A 24005-nucleotide genomic window follows, 5' to 3' on the forward strand; every position below is an offset into this window, starting at 1 on the left:
AACACAACATTTCTTCAAAACTGTTCTATAACTCAGCCCCTTCACCAAGTCGCAAATTCATCACTAACAGCACACTGGTCCCGAAATAATTAACTGCTAGTCTCACAGGTGTCAAATCAATGTTCAGGCCATTGAACAAAACTATTTTCTAATTCAGGACACTAATTTCTGTTAATCTTATAAAACTGGGGGATAATTAGTACTTACAATTTGCCAAACACTTCATAGCTGACAGTACCCAATGAGGAAGCTCTTCTGCAGAGAAACGAAAATAAAAAGAAGATAGCTGATTTAGCTGCATATAATGCGAGGAATTACATACATACATAGAATCATAAGAATGTATAACCTGCCCAAATAATATGAAACATACCTGCCAATCATAATCATAAATCGCACATCACCTATTAATAGAACGCCATGGAATAGAAATAGAACTCTCCTAGGAAAACTTTCCTAGGAGCAGTGTCACAACATGAGCTTGTACAGATCATGCCTGCAAATTTCTCAAAGGACAAGATGCACCTTTTAAAGCTTTGATGAAAAGCAGAAATTTGGTTTATTCCAAAGAAACAAACTAACTGATCAGTTACCCTAAGAATTAAGGAAAAGACAGAAAAAGTAAAAATATTAGTTACCAACTATATTTGTGAATCCAGGTCACCAACCCCCCCCAAAAAGGGGGTAAATTCTCTATGTCTGTTGTCCAATATAAGTATCATTTTGCATGTTTCAATTTTCAAAATGTTTCAGGGCAAGAAATTTCCATTGACATACTAATATAGGCTATGAGTTTTTGGACAGCCTTAAAGTAAAAACTGTTAACATTGCTACAAGAAATCCGAGCTAAGCCTTTTTCCCAGAGTTCCTCCCCTCCTAGCCCTGACACAGACATCTGATGAGATGGACCCACACTCATGCTTCTACTTCTCCATCTTCTTCACTTTGTGAAAAACTGCAAAGACACTAATCGAACTGTATTAGCTCTAATGAACCTGAGGCTTGTGGAAGTGTTCTTCTTTCTAAGAACTTGGTAAGACAAAAGATGACCAATGATTTAATTAGTAGGTAAAAGTATTAATGTTTGCTCTACTCAAAGAATATGGAAGGATTTTAAATTTATTTCAAAGGCAATAGCCCCATCATTCTATGTAATTTAATCGTATAGGTTGATATTAACCTGACAACTCACAAAGTCACAAATTTATTTCTGTTTCCTGATACCATCCATTCCCAATACAGAGGCTACATACAAGAGGAGGTGTTTCAAGTTTCAAAGACACATTCTGCTCCTGTCAGGAACTGGGACCCCGAAAATCCTCTTTCCCTCTCACAACTGCTCAGGCTCCTTCGGGTAGAGTTCTATCTTGCTGCCCAGGAGCCCCAGCCCTAAATTTAATAATAATTTATAAAAATCCAAAAGTACTACACCATCTTCCCACATCCAAATGTCATTCTAGTTCCAGCTATTCCCAGAGTCAAGGGTTGGAAGTAAAGAAAGAACCATTCAAAAAACCCATCCAATTCTGGCCCATCCCCAATTTAAGAGAAGAAAGCTTTAAAATCAGTTTGGGGATTCTGGCCCACTACAGTTACCATGCCCTTATTTTTCCAAATAAAAAAACCAGGATAGGCAGCTGCTAAATGTCTTTTTTTCCTGACTTGTAAACTGGCTTGGAAGAAAAGGAATAAAAAAATTAAAGCACCTTCAGCATTTAAAGGCCTACCTTTATTAACAAGAAAAAAAAATGACATAAATCAAGACTATCCCAGAAAATCTACCACAGAGACATCATATGAAAAGGTCAGGAAGAACCTAAAATCAATCAGACCCACTTGAAACCTAAAATCAGTCTCCAAGATCCAGTTAGTCACAAACTGACTCAAGCACTCAGTTAGGTCTTAAACTTACTTTTCAGGGATTTTTCTGTGAATAATACAGAACCACTTAATGTCCAGTGTAGCTAACACTGAACTAGCCTCTGGATGGATTGTGCTGAGGCTCTGACTCCTGGATGTTCACCTTTCCTTGACACTTCCTTAATCCACACAATTATTTAAATTGAGGAAATGAGACAAGGCTATACATAATGAGAAGGTACATTTATTGAGGGTTTAGGGAAGGATCAGTAAAGCTGATGGACCTGTGCAGCCAACACAGTGGGTCAAATGGGACCAGAATGGTTTTTATGCACTTACTCGACTTGTCATCAAGGATGACAACTCCCTGCTTGCTCACACTATACACATTATGGATGATGAACTTGGAGTTGACCAGTTTAATGTCTAAGACCTCTTCCAAAGAATCCAGGCCAAGGACTTTCTGTAAACTGGAAAGATACATGATAATTAAATTAATTACTTAAAAAAAAATCAGTATTACCCAAAAACCTGGCATGTAAAATATCAATCTTTAGAAAGTTTTTTTTTTAAAGATTTCATTTATTTATTTGACAGAGAGAGACACAGCAAGAGAGGCCACCCAGGCACACCAAAAGATCAATCTTTAAAATGCGTTGTTTTCATGCATTTTATCCAATCTTGGCAAAAAGGCTAGAAATTGAATATGCTGAAACAAACTTAAAGGACCTTTTGGCCATTAACAGATTGGTTCACTAATTTAATAACATAACACCCTGAATGCCAAGAAAATGATTTCATAGGTATAGATATTATAAAAACAAAAACCAGCTTATCCAATGATGAGAAACTGCTAATGATATGTTTGTGAGGGAAAAAAAACTGCTATATAACATCATTTACTTTAATTACCTGTAGTATACCAAATATCTAGGAGACCAAATTTACCACTGTGTTTCATTAAACATAAAACTTCAGGGTTACTAGAAAGTTGAAGAACTTTTAAATTTCTTTTCTTAACTATTATATAAATGACAATAGAAAATTTCCAGAATTCAGATGCAAATAATACAAAGTTAAGGTTTTAAGGCATAATTTCAGAAAATTCAATATGCAGAGAGTAGTAGAGAAGCAAAATAGAAAACAGTGAAAGTTCTCATTAACATCAAATGCACGTACTATGCTAATGTCATAGACTTCCATATCTCTTCTACGTTGGCCTCTGTCAGCTGTCTGCGGTAGACGAGACGGCAAGCCGGCACCTCTCCAATGGCAATACTGTGCCGCTTGTACCACATCTCAGAGTTCTACTTGGCGGGGGCGGGGGGGGGGGAGAAAGAAAGAGAACAAGTATTTCAATAGACAGTGATACAATTTTATCAGAAATTTCTTTGACTTGGTTATTTGTAATTTGATTTAAAATAATAACTAGAAATATGAACTCATTTTCTTTGCATAGACTACAGAGAAGTCGAGTAACCCTTAAGGATGAGGTCACATTATAAATGAGTATTCATAAATCACAAAAGAATAGTGGCAATAAACATGACATCGACTATTTTTTCCCTGTGGGAATTCCAACTACTCAATGAAGTAGCCATGAAATAAAATTCATAATTAAGGCATAGAATACCTATCCATATTTACACACTGCCCAAATGGAGTAATTGTTTAAAACAAACTTAAAGTCTATTACTTCCAAGAATTCTCTATTTTTTATAAGCAAAGATCAAATAAGTACAAAGTCAAAGAGCAGCCCCCAGATCTTAGGCAACTGCAGAAAGCAGGAAAAACAAGAGCTCCACAGCACAATCATTTTCAAAGATATTCTATAAGAGTTTTTACAAAAGTATCTTTATAGAAAAATCTTATACACTTGGAAAAACAGAGGCAGAAATTTGTTTTGTGATTTTGTTTTTGGAGAATTACTGAATTACAAAAGAAAGTTGAAGACCATGTGGATTTGTGAATTTTTTTTAAAGTATCTAAATTACGTGTTCATTTTTGAAGGCAGGCATATAAACTGTTGTCATTTGCCTAGCAAACCTACTTCCAAAAGTTATCTTAAAGAAATACCATGGGGGCAACTAGGTGGCTCAGTCAGTTAAGCATCCAACTCTTGGTTTCAGCTAAGGTCATGATCTCAGGGTTGTGAGATCAAGCCCTGCATTGGGCTCCACACTGGGCTCAGAGTCTGCTTGAGATTCTCTCTCCTTCTCCCCCACCCCATGCTCCCGCTCTCTCTCTCTCTCTCAATAAATAAATAAATAAAATCTTAAAAAAAAAAAAAAGACCATGGATATATTCAACTATTTATCTGTAAAGATATTGCTCACTACATTGTCTAACTGGAAACACAGTATATATCTAACAGTAAAGGACTGGATAAATAAAATATATTACTTTCATATTAGACAAGATGCAGATATTAAATATGATGCCAAATGTCTAATAACATGAAAAAATAAGCTAAGCACAGTGTTCAAAGTGAAGAACACAGGCTATGAAAAGCTCAACATGATCCCATTTTTGTGTTAAAAGTTTGTATGGAAAAAAGGATACACTACGAAAATGTTCATGTTAATTCTCTCTGGATGATATCATAAGTAATTTATTTTCCTTTGTCTCTGCCTGAAAACAATTCTTTTTTTTTTAATTTTTTTATTGTTATGTTCATCACCATCCATTACATCATTAGTTTTTGATGTAGTGTTCCATGATTCATTGTTTGTGCATAACACCCAGTGCTCCACGCAGAATGTGCCCTCTTTAATACCCATCACCAGGCTAACGCATCCCCCCACCCCCCTCCCCTCTAGAACCCTCAGTTTGTTTTTCAGAGTCCATTGTCTCTCATGGTTCGTCTCCCCCTCCAACTTACTCCCCTTCATTCTTCCCCTCCTGCTATCTTCTTCTTTTTTTTTCTTAACATATATTGCATTATTTGTTTCAGAAGTATAGATCTGTGATTCAACAGTCTTGCACAATTCTATTAAATAAATGAATAACAGCAATAGTAATTAACAGTTACTGAACACCTGTGTGCCAGCCACTGTTCTAAGCGCTTTATAGATTTGAATTCACCCGATTCTCACAACAAGCCTGCCCCAGAGAGTATTATTATCATCCCAGTTTCACCATTAAGAAAACTGAGACACAAACACAATGAATAAAACAGAGAAACAAGCTCAAATAGCTAGTAAATGGAGGAGCCAAGATCCAAACCCAGTAGTCTGGCTCCAGAGTCCAATATCTTACTTTCCACACTGTACTGCCCCTCAGCAAACACAACAGTTTTATTTTATTATTTTATTTTTTAATTTGTATAAACGGTGAAGCAAGAGAAAAGACAGGATAAGACAAAAACAAAAACCAACAAGCAAAGAGGAAGCAAAGACAAAAATAGGGAAAGTAAAATAGAAGAAATGAATGATGAGCTGAAGTTCTTCAAGAAAGATGAATTCTTTCTTTATTGACCATTAAACTCCTCATTCTAAAATCCACATCAAGGACCAAGTGGGGAAACAGATCCTGCTCTGCCTTTCTTCCTTTGGACATTGCTCAAGAAGCGGCTGCCGAAGCTTTGCTGGAATTACAATGAGCAGGGAGCCCAAACCTCTCCCACTTTATTCAAGAGGGAAGTACAAGACAGGTACACATGATGAGAGAAATGATAAGCTTTAGGAGAAAATGGTTGATGACTCTAGGACACTGGTATACCAGTTCAGGGCTCCTGGAAAATTAGAAAATGAAAACAGAAGATACAAGTCATTGTCACTGGAGCATTAAAGTATGCTAATGAGTACTTGGTTCTACAGATGACACCAGGAATATTACAACTTCATAGAACCAGGTGGAATAGAAACGGGAAGTTACAGTATTGATGACATAAATACATATTAACTTAATACAGGATTTTATCTCTTTCGTACAAACAACACTAGATGACCTTATAAAGAAAAAAAATGCCTGTTGAATAACCACTCTGCCAATGGGGTCATGTTAGATGTTTAATTGCAAATGTTCATAAAAAAATGTCCCTGACCTCATGGAGCTTACATTTTAACTTTCTCTGGGACAGGAATTATCAACTAGACCTTAAGTAAGTATTCCTCATTAGGAATGAATTAAAAGTCCTCAAATACCCAAAGTAGTTCCACTTTGTTTTCTAATTCTCTATTTTTGTATTGTATGCTTCACTAGACTATGAGCCTTTTTAGAGTTAAAACTGTAGCTGTGGAGCTAACACAATGCATGGTACACAGCAGACACTCAATAAATATTTGTTGAATGAATAATTTAATGATCTTGCCTTTAAGTTTCAGGACCATTATCTCCATCTGCCTGTGAGATACCTCCACTTAATACAGACCATGTTTATCACCAAACATATTTAAAACAAAATTCATCACCATCCTGCAAACCTGCAAGCCCTATGGAGTCCCTATTTCTGTCACGGGCGCCACTCTTTTTCCTGAATTATCTTTGATAAAGCCTAAGTTTCTTTTTCTTTTTTTAAGGTTTTATTTATTTGAGAGAGAGAGCAAGTGAGCATGAGCTGGGCAGGGAGGCGCAGAGAGAGAGGGAGCAGCAGACCCTCCACTGAGCAGGGAGCCCAATGCGGGGCTCGATCCCAGGACCCTGGGAACATGACCTGAGCCAAAGGCAGACGCTTAACTGACTGAGCCACCCAGGTGCCCAAAAGCCTAAGCTTCTTAACTATTATTCTCTTCAAACTGAGAATACAACCTCTTTAGGAAAAAAAAGTTGCTCTTTCTTTTAATTAAATTGCCTAAAAATGTTTACATCACATCTTTGCAAATAAAAGTATGAATTGGACATCTATCAAACAAGATTAATTTAAAATACTGGTGTGGGTACAATTCTTAAAAACTGCCATATGAAAGTTTCTCTCTGTATTTTATTTTTTAGCATTGCCTCAATCATGGTAGTCTTCTACGGGAATATTTTAAGGTAAAAAGTACCCCCCAAAATTACTTTATTCTACATTAAGCTTAGGTTTCTCCAAACTAGCAGAATCTAACTGTTCATTATTAGGGGTCATTCCACAATACTTCACACCCTAACCTTCTCACTCTCAACTGGTAATAGTTAGAACAAAATTCAAGAAGATACAAAGAGGGAGAAGAGTAACTTCTAGAACACAGGAGAAAAGGAGATTATAAGGGAGCTGCCACAGAAACTTGCTTGATCTGAACCTATGAAAAATACCTACCATGTATTCAGTCAAAATGTCAGCAGGAAAGAGAGAAAAGGTCCAACAGCTAATCTTTCCTTGTTACTGTTCTGTCAGCTATCGACACATAAGATATTGTTTTCAAGTACTTTTGGACCATTGTTCATAGAAAGGAGTAGACTAAGGCTGGTGGTTCACAGACCATTTCCTACTTCTGGAGGCTGCTAGCCCCGCCCCCAGCCACCACCACGGCCACCACCCCACTCCACCCCCACTTCCCTGCCCAGCTTTTAGTAATACACTTACCATCACAACTGGCCTCACTGGGATGTTTTCTTGTGAAGTGCTTGGTGGGGGGTCATTACATTCCGGAAATTTAATAACATCCTTTTGGTATGTAGGCTTCTTTGGATATGGTTTCAGGGGTGAGGAAGGAGGAAATCTAAAAACCAAGAAGGAAATTTCTATTACTGTAGTCAGTGGGAGACACAGGTATTTTAACAATAGTTCCCATTTCTTTTATCCTTGAGAATTTATATAATAATTCCAAACCTCAGATAATAAATGAGGTCAGGGCGCCTGGGTGGCTCAGTTGGTTAAGCGACTGCCTTCGGCTCAGGTCATGATCCTGGAGTCCCGGGATTGAGTCCCACATCGGGCTCCCTGCTCAGCAGGGACTCTGCTTCTCCCTCTGACCCTCTTCCCTCTCGTGCTCTCTATCTCTCATTCTCTCTCTCTCAAATAAATAAAATCTTTAAAAAACAAACAAACAAATAAATAAATAAATAAATAAGGTCATGCTCAAATTATCACACGTGGCTCACCGTACCCAACATATGGGTTTTTTTCAATGTTCAGTCATTACACCTATCAGATAAACACAGGAACCAAACATGTGACACATTATGAAATAAATAGAATATGTTCTCTTATCAAATGATTTTCATGATTATAGATGTTCTTAACGGGCTGCTGGGGCAAGCCATTTCTTTCACCCAGCTCGAAATCCTTACCGCCTCACAACTCTCTCCAAAATTTATAGATGGTACCTATGCAAACAGAAATTATGGGCAGACTAATCCTTGGTGATACTTGCTGAGGAAGAGTATATTGGCACAAGAATCTTTTAGCCTTTTATATCTATTTCAAATACAATCCTCTTTCCCTTGAATCTGGAGCACTTCACAATGAGATGGAAGCCTTGGTCTTGGAGAAGGGGAGAGCTGCCCAATGTCCTTCTTCTGCCTCTTTATACCCTTCTCTACCCCACCTGTCCAAGGCCTTGGTACCATCACTCCTTGGACTAACAGAGAGAAGCCTAAATACGATCTAATTTTTAAACTATTCTAGACCATATCTGATAAAGAACAACAGAAAGGTAGTTAAATACACATTTCCCTCAGAGGATCTTTTTCTGTTAGTTTGTTAGAAAAAGATAGATCGCACTGCCTTGAAAAAGTAACACAAGAACTCTTCTTAATGTTGACACAGAAGTCAATAGGTAGTCTACTTTTTATTTATTTACGCCAAAATAAAGGTTTAAAATCTTATCCATGATACCCACAGGAAATATAATCCAAATAAATGATAAAGATCTTATTCTTAGATGCACACAGAAATAAAGAATTTTTTAAATGTCTATAGTTTACAAAAAAAGTTTGTACTGAGGTGAATCAGGAGAATCACATATAATAAGCACTATGGAGGAACATTTCAAAAATAGTCACAATAGACTTGAAAAAGGATGGCTAATGAAGAGAAGTCGAGTTTCATCTTCTCTGAAAAGAATATCTAATAACTCCACTTTATTTGAAAAGTCAGTGAGAAAAAAATGAAATAATTAAATCGAGTTAAAGATAAATAAAATGAAAGACAGCTTAAATTTTTTAATCAAGTTGCCAAGGCAGGATTTCCAAACAATTCCAAAATACAAATTAAATAAATCTCTAAAGCCAGTGAAAGTTACTATACCTCTTAAGTGAAGGCTGGCTTACAGAAGTCCAATCCTATTTCTGACAAGCCAACAATCACAACAGAAGTCCTACTGCCAACCAAAGTACACACCTGGGGACGGACACACACTCTCTCACATTCACATACACATATAATTGTGCAAACACATCCAGGGAAATCACAGGTCACCCATCTGTCAGTTCTTTAAAAATTCAACACCTTCCCTACCCCCAGCCCACCACTGATACCCACTGTTTACCCTCCCAACCCCTTCAACTAAAGTGTGAAAATCTGATCTGAGTTCCAGCCCTAATTCTCTCACGAACAGTCTATGTGTCCTCTGGAAAGTAACAGTGTCTCTAAATCAAAGTTGGTTCATTTGTCAAATAAAGGGATTACACTGGATGACTCATAAATATTCTCCTGGGTTCAAAATGTATTTCCTGTATCCCCACACCCAGAAACAAGAAATACCTTCCCAAAACCAAAGCAGAAGTTCTGATGTGGAGAACTGTGATTGAAGAGATACCAGGGAGCCACGTTCTTCCTTCACCCCAGGACGAGGAGGTCTCTGCCATAACGTGTACAGCTATCCCTAGCCAGTGTGGGATCTTCACAGCCGCCAGCCAGAGACGAAATGCAGAAGAGCGCCCCTTGATGGACTACTTTTACTGCGTGCACTGAAACTTTTCCGTGTCATTTTAATACTTTAATCACGTCATCTCAGGCTTCAAAGCCTGTCAGGGATGATCTCATCCAAACGTCACATTTTTTTACTTACAGAAATGAAGGCCCAAAAGAGGAAAGCAACTTACTAAAAGCCTCACAACTAACTGGCCAAGAGAACAAACCATCTTATACAAAAGATACGCAAACCCTTTAATAAGGACATTATAAAACTTTATTGAAAGACATTAATGAAGTAAATTGATAGAGAGATACAACATGTTGGTAAATAAGTAGACTCAATATCCATATTCAGTAGTAAAACATCAACATCAATATTCCTCATGGAGATATACACTTACAAAGAAATTCCAATCAAGGGCACCTGGGTGGCTCAGTCGTTAAGTGTCTGCCTTCAGCTCAGGTCATGATCCCGGAGTCCTGGGATCGAGTCCCACATCAGCCTCCTGGCTCAGCGGGGAGCCTGCCTCTCCCTCTGACCCTCTCCCCTCTCATGCTGTTTCTCTCTCTCTCTCTCTCTCAAATAAATAAATAAAACCTTTAAGAAATTCCAATCAAAATAGAAAATTTTCTATGAAACATGATAAACTGATTATAAAATTTATATGGAAATGCAAGAGGCCAAAAACATTGAGACATTCTTAAAGAAGAAAAACAAAGTGAGGAGACTTGCCCTACCAGCCATCAAGGCTCATTCAGATAATACGGTAAGGCAGCACTGATGGCACGGACCATGGATTCACACGGCCTCAGCATTACTGACATATTGGGCTGGATAATTCTTGTTGTGGGGGGACTTGTCCTGTGCACTGCACATTGTTGGCAGCCTCCCTGGCCTCCATCCACTGGATGCTAATAGCACACCCTCCCAAGAGTGACCACCAAAAGTATTTCCAGACATTGACCCCTGCAAAATGGCTCCCAGGTAAAAATCATGGGCCTAGAAGGACAATCTAAAACAAACATACACATTTCTTCAGAAACCTGATTTATGATAGAAAAGACATTACAGATCAATGAGAAAGTATGGACTGTTCAATAAAGAGTCCTGGTCCAACTGGCTATCCCTTGGGGAAACGTGAAATTGCATCCCTGCTGCAGAGCACACTTCCAAAGATGCTTCACACAGGCACTTCCCATCTACATGCTCCTCTGCAAGGGATCTTGCCACTACCCTATCAAGAGCTAGCATGTGTTTCTCTCCTCTTTTGAGTCTGGATGAGCCCTCTCCAACTGCTTTGGTAACTAGAAGATGGTAGGAGTGAACAAAGATACAAATGTAGGGATCCGAAGGGGTTCGTGCACCCCAATGTTTATAGCAGCAATGTCCACAATAGCCAAACTGTGGAAAGACCCAAGATGTCCATTGACAGATGAATGGATAAAGAAAATGTGGTATATATACACCTTGGAATATTATGCAGCCATCAAAAGGAATGAGATCTTGCCATTTGCAACGATGTGGATGGAACTGGAGGGTGTTATGCTTAGTGAAATAAGTCAATCAGAGAAAGACATGTATCATATGACCTCACTGATATGAGGAATTCTTAATCTCAGGAAACAAACTGAGTGGTGGGGGGCGGGAGGGATGGGGTGGCTGGGTGATAGACATTGGGTAGGGTATGTGCTATGGTGAGCGCTGTGAATTGTGCAAGACTGTTGAATCACAGATCTGTGCTTCTGAAACAAATAATGCAACATATGTTAAGAAAAAAGAAAAAGAAGAAGATAGCAGGAGGGGAAGAATGAAGGGGAGTAAGTAGGAGGGGGAGACGAACCATGAGAGACGATGGACTCTGAAAAACAAACTGAGGGTTCTAGAGGGGAGGAGGGTGGGGGGGATGGGTTAGCCTGGTGATGGGTATTAAAGAGGGCACATTCTGTGTGGAGCACTGGGTGTTATGCACAAACAATGAATTATGGAACACTACATCAAAAACAAATGATGTAATGTATGGTGATTAACATAACAATAAAAAATTGGAAAAAAAAAAAAAGAAGAAGATGGTAGGAGTGAGACTGTGCCGGTTCTGGGCACTAGCCCTTAACCAGCCTGGAATGCACTTCCTGCCTCTGAGAACTCCCACTCCGCTCACCAAGCTCCCTCTTAGAAACCAGCCATCACGTACAGAGGGGCCACGCCCTCAAGAGCAGCATGCTGAGACGCCTAAGCCACAAAAAGAAGCCCTGGAAGATGAGACACTGCATGGAAGGAAACTGAGGTCAAGGAGCACCTCAGCTCCAGACCTAGGCATGCAGAAGTCATCCTGGAGGTGGATGTTCCGGCTTCAGCAGGCCCAGGCAATGTCCAGCTAAGACCCCCTCTCAATTTCCTGACCCACAAAATTATGTAAAAATAACAAGGATTGTTTGTAGCCACCATGTTTGCGCCTAGTTTTGTTACACAACCACAGAGAAGCTGAACAGAAATTTGGGGCATTTCTATCAGAACAGGCAGTGAGTGGAGGCCGGAGAGCTCAGGGAGACTTGTTAGGGGAAGCCTGGAAGCGCTGTGAGGAAGTTGTGGTTGAAGGTTGTAGACAAGATCCGTGTTGCATAGTGGCACCAATTTCAGTCAAAACTCCCCTGTCGAGACATGGAAAACACAAAAGGAGGATCTGGAAAAGGGGTTTTCCAGGATGAATGCTGAAAGTGCCAACTGGTTTCTTTTAGCCTCAATAACAAGGTATGGACAGACAGAGATAAACTAAAAAAGGACCACTTCAGTTTTTAATCATAATCTAGAGGAACTACAAAGGAGCCATGACTTGATTCAAAAACAAAACTATTTCTCATCCCCAAATCTCAACCCCAAGAAAAGGTTCTCAAAGTAAAAATGGCCTTAAGATCAATATCAAATTCAAGATGTTTCCAGTAAAACATGGTCTGAGGGCAGCCGCAGGTAGCTATAAAAGACTTTTACTGAGGCGTCTGGGTAACTCAGTTGGTTAAGCAGCCAACTCTTCATTTTAGCTCAGCATGATCTCAGGGTCATGAGATCAAGCCCCACATCAGGCTTTGGCGCTCAGCAGGGAGCCTGAATGAAGATTCTCTCTCTCCCTCTGCCTCTGCTCCTCCCACCACTCATGTGTGTGCTCTCTCTGTCTAAAATAAATAAATAAATCTTAAAAAAAAAAAAGGAATACTCATGAAAGAAATTGAGGAAGACACAAAGAAATTGAAAAATGTTCCATGCTCATGGATTGAAAGAACAAATATTGTGAAGATGTCAATGCTACCTAGAGCAATCTACACATTTAATGTGTAGTGCAATCCCTATCAAAAGACCATCAATTTTTTTCAAAGAAATGGAACAAATAATCCTAAAATTTGTATGGAATCAGAAAAGACCCCGAATAGCCAGAGGAATGTTGAAAAAGAAAAGCAAAGCTGGCGGCATCACAATTCCGGACTTCCAGCTCTATTACAAAGCTGTCATCATCAAGACAGTATGGTACTGGCACAAAAACAGACACATAGATCAATGGAACAGAATAGGGAGCCCAGAAATGGACCCTCAACTCTACGGTCAACTCATCTTTGACAAAGCAGGAAAGAATGTCCAATGGAAAAAAGACAGTCTCTTCAACAAATGGTGTTGGGAACATTGGACAGCCACATGCAGAAGAATGAAACTGGACCATTTCCTTATACCAAAAATAGACTCAAAATCGTTGAAAGACCTAAATGTAAGACAAGAATCCATCAAAATCCTTGAGGAGAACACAGGCACCAACCTCTTCGACCTCAGCCGCAGCAACTTCTTCCTAGAAACATCGCCAAAGGCAAGGCAAGCAAGGGCAAAAATGAACTATTGGGACTTCAGCAAGATAAAAAGCTTTTTGCACAGCAAAGGAAACAGTCGACAAAACCAAAAGACAACCGACAGAATGGGAGAAGATATTTGCAAATGACATACCAGATAAAGGGCTAGTATCCCAAATCTATAAAGAACTTATCAAACTCAACACCCAAAGAAAAACTAATCCAATCAAGAACTGGGCAGAAGACATGAACAGACATTTCTGCAAAGAAGATATCCACATGGCCAACAGATACATGAAAAAGTGCTCAACATCGCATGGCATCAGGGAAATCAAAATTTAAAACCTCAATGAGATACCACCTCACACCCGTCAGAATGGCTCAAATTAACAAGTCAGGAAATGACAGATGTTGGCGGGGATGTGGAGAAAGGGGAACCCTCCTACACTGTTGGTGGGAATGCAAGCTGGTGCAGCCACTCTGGAAAACAGTATGGAGGTTCCTCAAACAGTTGAAAATAGAGCTACCATATGACACAGTAATTGCACTACTGGGTATTTACCCCAAAGATACAAATGTGGTGACCTGAAGGGGCACATGTACCCTAATGTTTATAGCAGCAAAGTCCACAATAGCCAAACTATGCAAAAAGCCTAGATGTCCATCAACAGATGACTGGATAAAGAAGATGTGGTATATACATACAAGATGAGGCTGCAATATCATGCAGCCATCAAAAAATGAAATCTTGCCATTTGCAACGATGCTGGTGGAACTAGAGGGTATTATGCTAAGCGAAATAAGTCAAGAGAGAAAGATAAGTATCTCACTGATATGAGGATTTTGAGAAACAAGACAGAGGATCATAGGGGAAGGCAGGGAAAAATGAAACAAGACGAAACCAGAGAGGGAGACAAACCATAAGAGACTCTTAATCTCAGGAAACAAACTGAGGGTTGCTGGAGTGGAGGGGGGTGGGAGGGATGGGGTGACTGGGTGATGGACATCATGGAGGATATACACTATGGTGAGTGCTGTGAATTGTGTAAGACTGATGAATCACAGACCTGTACCTGAAACAAATAATATGTTATATATTAACAAAAACATTTTAAAAAAAGACTTTTACTATAACCTCAAAAAGATTGAAGGCAGTACCTTACAGACCATCTTGGTTAAACTAAGAGTGTAAGAATTTTGAAGGTGTTGGACCACAGCAGACTCATAAGCAGCTCAGGCAAAAAAGAGCCTGTTTCAAAGACATATGCGAGACTTTTGTCTAATGGAATAAACCACAATAAAATTCATAGAAAAGCCACAGTATTTTTAAGACAATAATGCTAGCAGAATCACCACCCGCTTGGACTAAAAATCAAACAGTTTAAAATGCAAAAAAACAGTCAAGAATCTCAAGCTTCACTAACCAGGAAGTATATGAGAAAGCTATTCCTCTGCAAACATGGGCCATCTCTTACGGAAAAGGAAAAATGACTAAGCATGCAGAGCCAGGACTCCAGGAGGAAGAGCCAGGAACCATGCAGAATCACTCACAAGAAGCAGAACTATGCCCTAATCAAGGAATGGCAGACATATGTTCAACTGCATTTTAGAAGTGCTATGGGCCTGTGATTGCTTTATGTGACCCCATAATGGGATATATTTGGGGAGTCATGATGCAGGGGATGAATGTAGTTTGCAAATGAATGCCACTGTAGCCAGAATGCATTCTGCAAGGATGGCCACAACAGCATTGCCCAACCTTCCCCAATGAGACTCTTCCCCAAAGTGACCTTAATGAGGTCAAAAACTCAACAAGATGAGATTATTTCTCTACCCCGTTAAATGTGAGCAATCCCTGTGATTGCTTTGATAAACAGAACATGGCAGAGGTGACGCTTTACCAATTCTAGGCATAGTTCTTAGCTACCTGGCAGTTTTCTCTTCTTGCCTTTTGGAAATACTTGCTTTTGGGATGCTCATTCTTGCGACATGACCAAGAATGGTTGGAAGCCAGCCACCATGTAAGGAAAGTGACCACCCTAAGACCATCATGCCACAAAAAGTATAACCCATGTGAAGATGTGCTAGAGGACAAAAGCCCATGTAAAAATAGAGAAGGGCCAAGAAGCACAAAGGCACCAACTACATCCGTGAACAGAGAAAGAAGTCATCTTGAAAGTGAATTTTGTAGCCCAACTAGTGCCTTATGGGTAACGGGCAAACTGCCAGATGAGCTCTTTCTAAATTCTTGACACAAAAACCATAAGCAGAATAAAATGCTTTAAGCCATTCATGTTTGAGGCAGGTTGTTTTTCAAAAACAGAAAACCAGAACAATCTCAAATTCATACCAAGAATAAAAATCATAGGTAAAACCATTAAATTTAGAATATGATATAAGAAAATATCTCTCTGACTTTCAGCAATGAAAGAACCCCAGTTAAGCAAGATACAAAACCCACAAAGTATAAAAAAAGATTGACATATTCACTTTACATTAAAATAAAAAAACTTTTCTGGGGCGCCTGGGTGGCTCAGTCGTTAAGCGTCTGCCTTCGGCTCAGGTCACAATCCCAGAGTCCTGGGATCCAGCCCCACATCGGGCTCCCTGCTAGGCGGGAAGCCTGCTTCTCCCTCTCCCACTTCCCCTGCTTGTGTTCCCTCTCTCGTTGTGTCTCTCTCTGTCAAATAAATAAATAAAATCTTTAAAAAAATAAATAACCTTTGTGCTTGTCAAGATACCATAAATAAAATGAAAAAAAACAAAAAAACAAAACCAGGAGATCTTTGCAATCCAAATAATTGACAAAAAGGATTAATATCCAGAATATATATATATATTTAAACTCCTAAAAATTTGTAAGAAAAAAAAATCCTATAGAAGAAGGCCAAAGACATGATGGCATCTCCAGATGTGGAATCAGAAATGATGAATAAACATACAAAAACACTTGATCCATGAGTAATCAAATAACATCACAGGCATTTCACACTTACCAGATTGGTGAAAAATTAAGTCAGTCAATATCAAATGTTTTCTACTACTGGGATAAAACTTAGTGTAGCCACTATGGAAAACACTTTAGAGTTACCTAGTAAAGTTGAACGTGCAATATCCTCTAAACTAATTCCACTTTATGTAACCCTGGGTAACCTAAAGAAACTCTTACACGTGTGCAAAAGGAGACATGTCCGTAAATGCTCATGGCCGCCTTGTTTATAAAAGCAAAGAACAGAAAGCAACCCAAATCTCCAGTGGGAGGGGAACAGATAAATGGACTGTGGTATACTGATAGAATATAAAGTAGCTGAGAAAATTCTGTAACTATATATACATCGACATGGATGAATCTCAAAACTCATGAGAAATAAAAGAACAAATCAGTGAAGAATACATACTCTTTGATATCTGTTATATAAAGATCAGTTGAAATATATTCAAAAGCCAAAACAATACACTGCTTAAGGATACAAGCATAAGTGTTAAAACAATAAAGAGAAGCAAGGAAATGATTAACACAGAAGGCAGGATATTGATGACCTCTTGGAGAAGATGATGCAAATTGTCAGTAAACAGGTATCGACTTTGTTATTCTTATATAAATCATTCAGACAAAGTGTATACACTCTTGTACGAGATGTATTTTTTAAATACAAATGAGAACATTTAAAAGAGCAGAGCTCCCTCTAGTGTACTACATTTGTTTTTGCTTTTAGAATTCTAAATTAAATCCTAACATTATGATCATGAATTCCAAAATTATAAAGTCCCCTAAAATGATCTAGCTGTGGGGCGACTGGGTGGCTCAGTTGTTAAACGTCTGCCTTCGGCTCGGGTCATGGTCCCAAGATCCTGGGATCGAGCCCCGCATGGGGCTCCCTGCTCCACGGGGAGCCTGCTTCTCCCTCTCCCACTCCCCCTGCTTGTGTTCCCTCTCTTGCTGTCTCCCTCTCTGTCAAATAAATAAAAATAAAATCTTTAAAAAAAAAAAAAAAGAAATGATCTAGTTGCACACTGAATAAAATGAGACCAGAAAAGGAATCAGCCAGGGCTAATCACCCAACACAACAATCCAGGTGTCGTACTGTCACCTCTTGCCAAATTTGGGTTGGAAAAAAGCAATTAAAAATAAACCATTCCTGGGGCACCTGGCTGGCTCAGTCAATGGAGCATGCGACTCTTGTTCCCAGGGTTGTAAGTCTGAACCCTATGTTGGGTATAGAGATTACTTAAAAATAAAATCTTTAAAAAAATAAACCATTTCAGAATTACTATCCTCTGATGAATTTACTTGAAACAAATTATAATTTATTACCTAATCAATAAAAAATATTCTAAGGCATCTAAACAGCAAGGAAAACAGTTCATAAATCTTAATAAATGTGAGTCATAAGTGACAAAATGCAAAGACAAAGTTCTTCCCACAATATATGCTAAAATTGTTTCCTTAGCATCAGTAGAAATCTGCAGCATCTACAGCTTTTGCCAGCCTGCCTCCTTGCCTTAGTAAACCTAAGCCTCTGTAGAAGAAAAGCCTGGCTGACAGTGATTATTATAGGAGCTGACCTCTCTGAGACTGGTTCCCAAGAAAGCCCTGGGTCGGGCAAACCTGTAGCAACTGGCTGGGTTCCACTGGGCTCTGTACCCACTCAACATATTGTTCAAGACCAACGGTGGTACATAATACCATATCACGTAAATGCTGAAAAACTGCAAATGATTATATTTCTCCATACTGCTTGAAAATGTATCAGGAAACATAAAGTGTCTGAGGGGAGGAGAATAAAAGATAAAGCTGGAAAAAGAGTTGCCAAATTAAGGAAGGATTGACCTCTCTGACCTCAGAAATCGTTTATCCCACACGAGTAAAGATGGCATTAGCAGAGGAGGAGTTAAGACAGTGGAGTAGTAGGGGTACCCTGAACCGGCCTCAACACTTGAACAGAGCTGATCAACAACATTCATTTTGAACAACAGGGAATCTATCTGAGCATTCAGAAAACAATCAGCATAACTGGAGAGAACGTGGCAGATTCAAGGTTCAGAGAAGTGAACTGGTGGGGGGCCGGGGAGAGAAAAGCCCCAGTGCCATGGAAGGGGGGAGGGAGGGAGGGAGCCCTTTCCATGGAGAGAAGTCAGGGGGAGAGGGAGCGAGCAGGAGAGGAGAGCAGCACAGAGCGATCGCACAATGGGCCCTGGGGCAGGGATCCCCTGGGTCACAAAAGGAGAGATCGCTCCCTTGGAAGAGGGTATTCCGTCTCTCTGCCCCTCCAAGGACAGAAGGTCCCCGAGGAGGCACTGAGTGGCCCTTCACCAGCAGGGGACAGAGGCACAGCACACGCAGGGGGCAGAAAACCTGGTCCCGGCCTCTCACAGTGCTCACCAGACTCCAGCCACTGTGGGAGTACCGAGCCACTGTGGGAGTACCGAGCCACTGCTTTTCCGGGACAGGACGGTGCCTGGCACAGCGAGCGAGGCCCTCCTCCAGGCGCGGGAGGAGAGCAGGTCTGCGCCTTGCCTGGTCCTTAGAGATGTGGCGTTTTTTTGTTTCTTTGTTTTTTGTTTTTAAGATTTTATTTATTTATTTATTTATTTGACAAAGAGAGACACAGCGAGAGCAGGAACACAAGGGGGGGAGTGGGAGAGGGAGCCCGATGTGGGGCTCGATCCCAGGACCCCGGGAAAGGCAGACGCTTAACCGCCTGAACTACCCAGGAGCCCCAAGATTTGGCGTTTTGAATCCCAGCCCCAGCCAAAGATAAAACACAGGGGAACTGTGGCAACGGCCACAGAGAGGTTGAAGGCAGGAATCTGACGAAAGCCTGGGACACAGGAGGGGAGACTGTTTGCTTTTCTGGGATGGCCCCCTGCACAGTGTCTGCCATGAGTTACCCTCCCTCCCTCTCTGGGGAGGAGAGCACAGGGTGATGCCATCTTCTACCACCCCCCACCCCACCCACCTGCACAGGGGGACTTCAGAGAAAACACAAAGGCCTCCAGTGCAGGCTAGAGTCACTTAGACCAAATCCTGTTCCCCTGGGCCCAGCAGAGGCGTCTTTACTAGGGCAGGTCTGACTGAGCCAGGGTGCTGGGCCTCCGCTTCAGAAGCCCAACACAGCTCCACCCCCCTCCCTCCACCATGCTCCTGAATGTACCAAGTCTATTGATCACAGAATGCTTCAAAGTGTCAGCTTCAGTTCTGGTAGAAATAGGACCAGGCTTCCTTCCATTCCTTTTTTCTTGTATTTTGTATTTTGAATTTTTGTATTTTTTCCCCTTTTTTCTTTGGAATCAGGCTTATAGTTTTGTGTTCATTTGTCTTTTGTTTCCTTTTTTCATTTTTTGGATCAGGCTTCTTTTTCTTTTCTTTTTTCCTTCTTTCTTTTCCAGAATCAGGCTTATAGTTTTTTGTTTCCTTTTTTGTTACTTTTCCTTTTTTCTTGGATCAGGCTTTTTTTTTTTTTTTTAATCAAACTATCTTAACAAACAAATCAAAGCACACCTACTTAAAGGTCCAAACACTCCCCACTGCAAGCAAGGAGGAACTCTGCAAAGGACTGACCTCTGGGAAAGAACAGCCAAAACACAATGACAGAGGCCACACAGCATACACTAGAAACATTTCCTGAGTCGCCAGGCCCTGGACAGTCTATGACCCCTTCTTAATAGAGTATTACTCTCAGGAGCAGGAAACATAACTTTCATAATATGCAAAAGATGGAAACCCAGACATAATGACAAGATGGAGGAAGTCTCCCCAAAAGAAAGATCAAGAAGAAATCACAGCCTGGGATTTGATCAAAACACACATAAGCAATATATCTGAACAAGAATTTAGAACAGTCATAAGAATATTAGCCTGGCTTGAAAGAAGCATAGAAGACACCAGAGAAACCCTGGCTGCAGAGATGAAAGACCTAAAAACTTGTCAGGCTGAAATAAAAAATCTACAACTGAGATGCAAAACTGAGTGGATGTAATCACAATGAGGATGGAAGACTCAGAGGAATGAATAGGTGATATAGAAGACAAAATTATGGAAAATAAGCTGAAGAGGGAAAGAAAACTATTGGATCACGAATATACCTAAGGAACTCAGCAATTACACAAAGCCCAATAATATCCATATCATAGGAGTCCCAGAAGAAGAGGAAAAAGGGGCAGAAGATTTATCTTAACCAATTATAGCTTCCCTAATGTGGGGAAGGAAACAAGCATTCAAATCCAAGAGGCACAGAAAATGCCTCTCAAAATCAACAAAAACAGATCAACACCAAGACATATCATAATCAAACTGGCAAAATACCAAGATAAAGAGATAATTCTGAAAGCAGCTAGGGACAAAAGGTCCTTTCCCTACAGAGCAGACACACAGGGTTAGCCACAGACCTGTCCATAGATACTTGGCAGGCCACAAAGGGATGGCATGATATATTCAACGTGCTAAGTGGGAAAAATATGCAGCCAAGAATACTATTTCCAGCAAGGCTGTGTTTCTGAATAGAAGGTGAGATAAAAAGTTTCAAGACAAGCAAAAACTAAAGGAGTTCATGAACACTAAACCAGCCCTGCAAGAAACACTAAAAGAGACTCTGAGTGGGAAAGAGATACCAAAAGCAACAAGGACTGGAAGGGAACAAAGACAATCTACAGGAACAGCGACTTTACAGGTAATACAATGGCACAAAATTCATATCTATCAGTACTTGCTCTCAATGTAAATGGATTCAATGCTCCAATCAAAAGACATAGGGTATCAGAATGGATTAAAAAAAAAAAAGGCCCATCAGTATCCTGCTTATAAGAGATTCATTTGAGACTCAAAGACACTTCCAGAATGAAAGTGAGGGAGTAGAGAACCATTTATCATGCTAATGGACATCAAAAGAAAGCTGGAGTAGCAATCCTTGTATCAGACAAACTAGATTTTAAACCAAGGAATAATAAGAGATAAAGAAGGGCACTATATCATAATAAAGGGGTCTATCCGATAAGAAGATCTAACAACTGCAAATATTTAGGCCCCCCACTTGGGAGCAGCCAAATATATAAATCAATTAATAACAAACTTAAAGGAACTCAATGATAATAATACAATAATGGCAGGGGACTTTAACACTCCACTCACAGCAACAGACAGATCATCTAGGCAGAAGATCAACAAGAAAACAGTGGCTTTGAATGACACACTGGACCAACTGGACTTAAAAGACATATTCAGAGCATTTAATCCTAAGGTAGCAGAATAGTTCACATGGAACATCCTCCAGAATAGATCACATACTGGGTCACAAACCAGGCCTCAACCAATACAAAGAGTCTAAGATCACACCATGCATATTTTCAGACCACAACACTATAAAAGTCAACCACAAGAAAAAAATTCAGAAAGATCACAAATACATAAAGGATAAGGAACATCCTACTATAGAATAAATGGGTTAACTAGGAAGAAGAAATAAAAATACATGGAAGCAAATGAAAATGAAAACATGACAGTTGAAAACCTTTGAGATGCAACAATGGCAGTCCTAAGTGGGAAGTACATAGCAATCCAGTCCTTCCTCAAGAAGCAAGAAAAGTCTCAAATACACAACCTAACCTTACACCTACAGGAGTTGGAAAAAGAACAAATAAGGCCTAAAACCAGCAGGAGAAGGAAAATTATTAACTTTAGAACGGAAATAAATAATACCAAAAAAAAAAAAAAAAACCAGTAGAACAGATCAATGAAACTAAGAGCTGGCTCTTTGAAAGAATTAACAAAATTGATAAGCCCCTAGCCAGACTTATCAAAAAGAAAACAGAAAGGATCCAAATAAATAAAATCACGAATTTAAGAGGAGAGATCACAACTAACACCAGAGAAATACAATTATAGGAGAATATTATGAGCAATTATATGCCTACAAATTGGGCAATCTGGAAGGAATGGATAAATTCTTAGAAACATATAAACTACCAAAACTGAAACAGGAAGAAATAGAAAACTTGAGCAGACCCATAACCAGCAAAGAAACTGAATTAGTAACCAAAAATCTCTCAACAAACAAGGGCCCGGGGCTGGCTGGCTTCCCAGGGGAATTCTACCAAACATTAGTGAAGAAGTAATACCTATTCTTCTTAAGCTGTTCCAAAAAATAGAAATAGAAGGAAAACTTCCAAACTCATTCTATGAGGCCAGCACTACCTCGATTCCAAAACCAGAAAAAGACCCCACTAAAAGGAGAATTAAAGACCAATATCCCTAATGAACATGGATACAAAAATTCTCAACAAGATACTAGTTAATTGAATCCAACAGTACATTAAAAGGATCATTCACCACCATCAAGTGGCCTTTATACCTGGGCTACAGGGGTGGTTCAATATCCACAAATCAACCAGCGTGGTACACCACGTTAATAAAAGAAAGGACAAGAATCATATGATCTTCTCAACAGATGTAGAAAAAAGCATTTGGCAAAATACAGCATCCTTTCTTGATAAAAAACCCTCAAGAGATACCTCAACATCATAAAGGCCATATACAAAAGACCCACAGCTAATATCATGCTCAAAGGGGAAAAACTGAGAGCTTTTCCTCTACAGTCAGGAACAAGACAGGGATGTCCACTCTCACCACTGTTTTAACATAGTAATGGAAGTCCTAACCTCAGCAATCAGACAACCAAAAGAAATCAAAGGCATCCAAATCAGCAAGGAAGAAGTCAAACTTTCACTCTTCACAGACATGATACTCTATGTAGAAAACCCAAAAGACTCCACCAAAAAATTGGTAGAGGTGATACATGAATTCAGCAAAGTTGCAGGATATAAAACCAATGTACAGAGATCTGTTGCATTTCTATACACCAATAATGAAGCAACAGAAAAAGAAATCAAGGAATCGGTCCCATTTACAATTGCACCAAAAACCATGAGATACCTAGGAATAAACCTAGTCAAAGAGGTAAAAGATCTGTATGATGAAAACTATACAACACATATGAAAGAAATTGAAGAAGTCACAAAGAAATGGGAAAAATTCCGTGCACATGAATTGAAAGAGCAAATATTGTTAAAATGTTTATACTACCCAAAGCACTCTACACATTCAATGCAATCCCTATCAAAATAACATCAGCATTTTTCACAGAGCTAAAACAAACAATTCTAAAATTTGTATGCAACCAGAAAAGACCCCGAATAGCCAAAGGAATGCTGACAAAGAAAAGCAAAGTGGAAGGCGTCACAATTCCAGACTTCAAGCTGGATTACAAAGCTGTAATCATCAAGACAGTATGGTATTGACACAAAGAGACACATAGACCAATGGTACAGAAGAGAGAATCCAGAAATGGACCAACAACTCTGTGGTCAACTGACTTTTGACAAAGCAGGAAAGAATAGGAAAGAATATCCAATGAGAAAAAGACAGTCTCTTCAACAAATGGTGTTGGGAAAACTGGACAGCCACATGCAGAAGAATGAAACTGGACACTTTCTTACACCATACACAAAACTTAATTCAAAATGGATGAACGACCTAAATGTGAGA

General features: G+C 39.6%; 1 protein-coding gene across 1 annotated transcript in view; it reads right to left on the reverse strand.

Moving 5' to 3' along the window:
* The window catches only part of DEPDC1B (DEP domain containing 1B), an 84338-nt gene that overhangs the window by 37965 nt on the left and 22368 nt on the right, over nt 1-24005 (reverse strand). The window contains exons 3-6 of the mRNA XM_028119136.2: nt 7364-7499; nt 3040-3167; nt 2200-2330; nt 208-255 (exon numbers count right to left, since the gene is read on the reverse strand). Of these exons, the coding sequence (XP_027974937.1) occupies nt 208-255; nt 2200-2330; nt 3040-3167; nt 7364-7499 (443 nt within the window). The remainder of the gene's footprint in view (nt 1-207; nt 256-2199; nt 2331-3039; nt 3168-7363; nt 7500-24005) is intronic.

The sequence above is a fragment of the Eumetopias jubatus genome, unplaced genomic scaffold, assembly GCF_037043125.1.
Source record: "Eumetopias jubatus isolate StellerSeaLion01/CBP00866 unplaced genomic scaffold, mEumJub1_p1.0 scaffold_5, whole genome shotgun sequence".
NCBI lineage: Eukaryota > Metazoa > Chordata > Mammalia > Carnivora > Otariidae > Eumetopias > Eumetopias jubatus.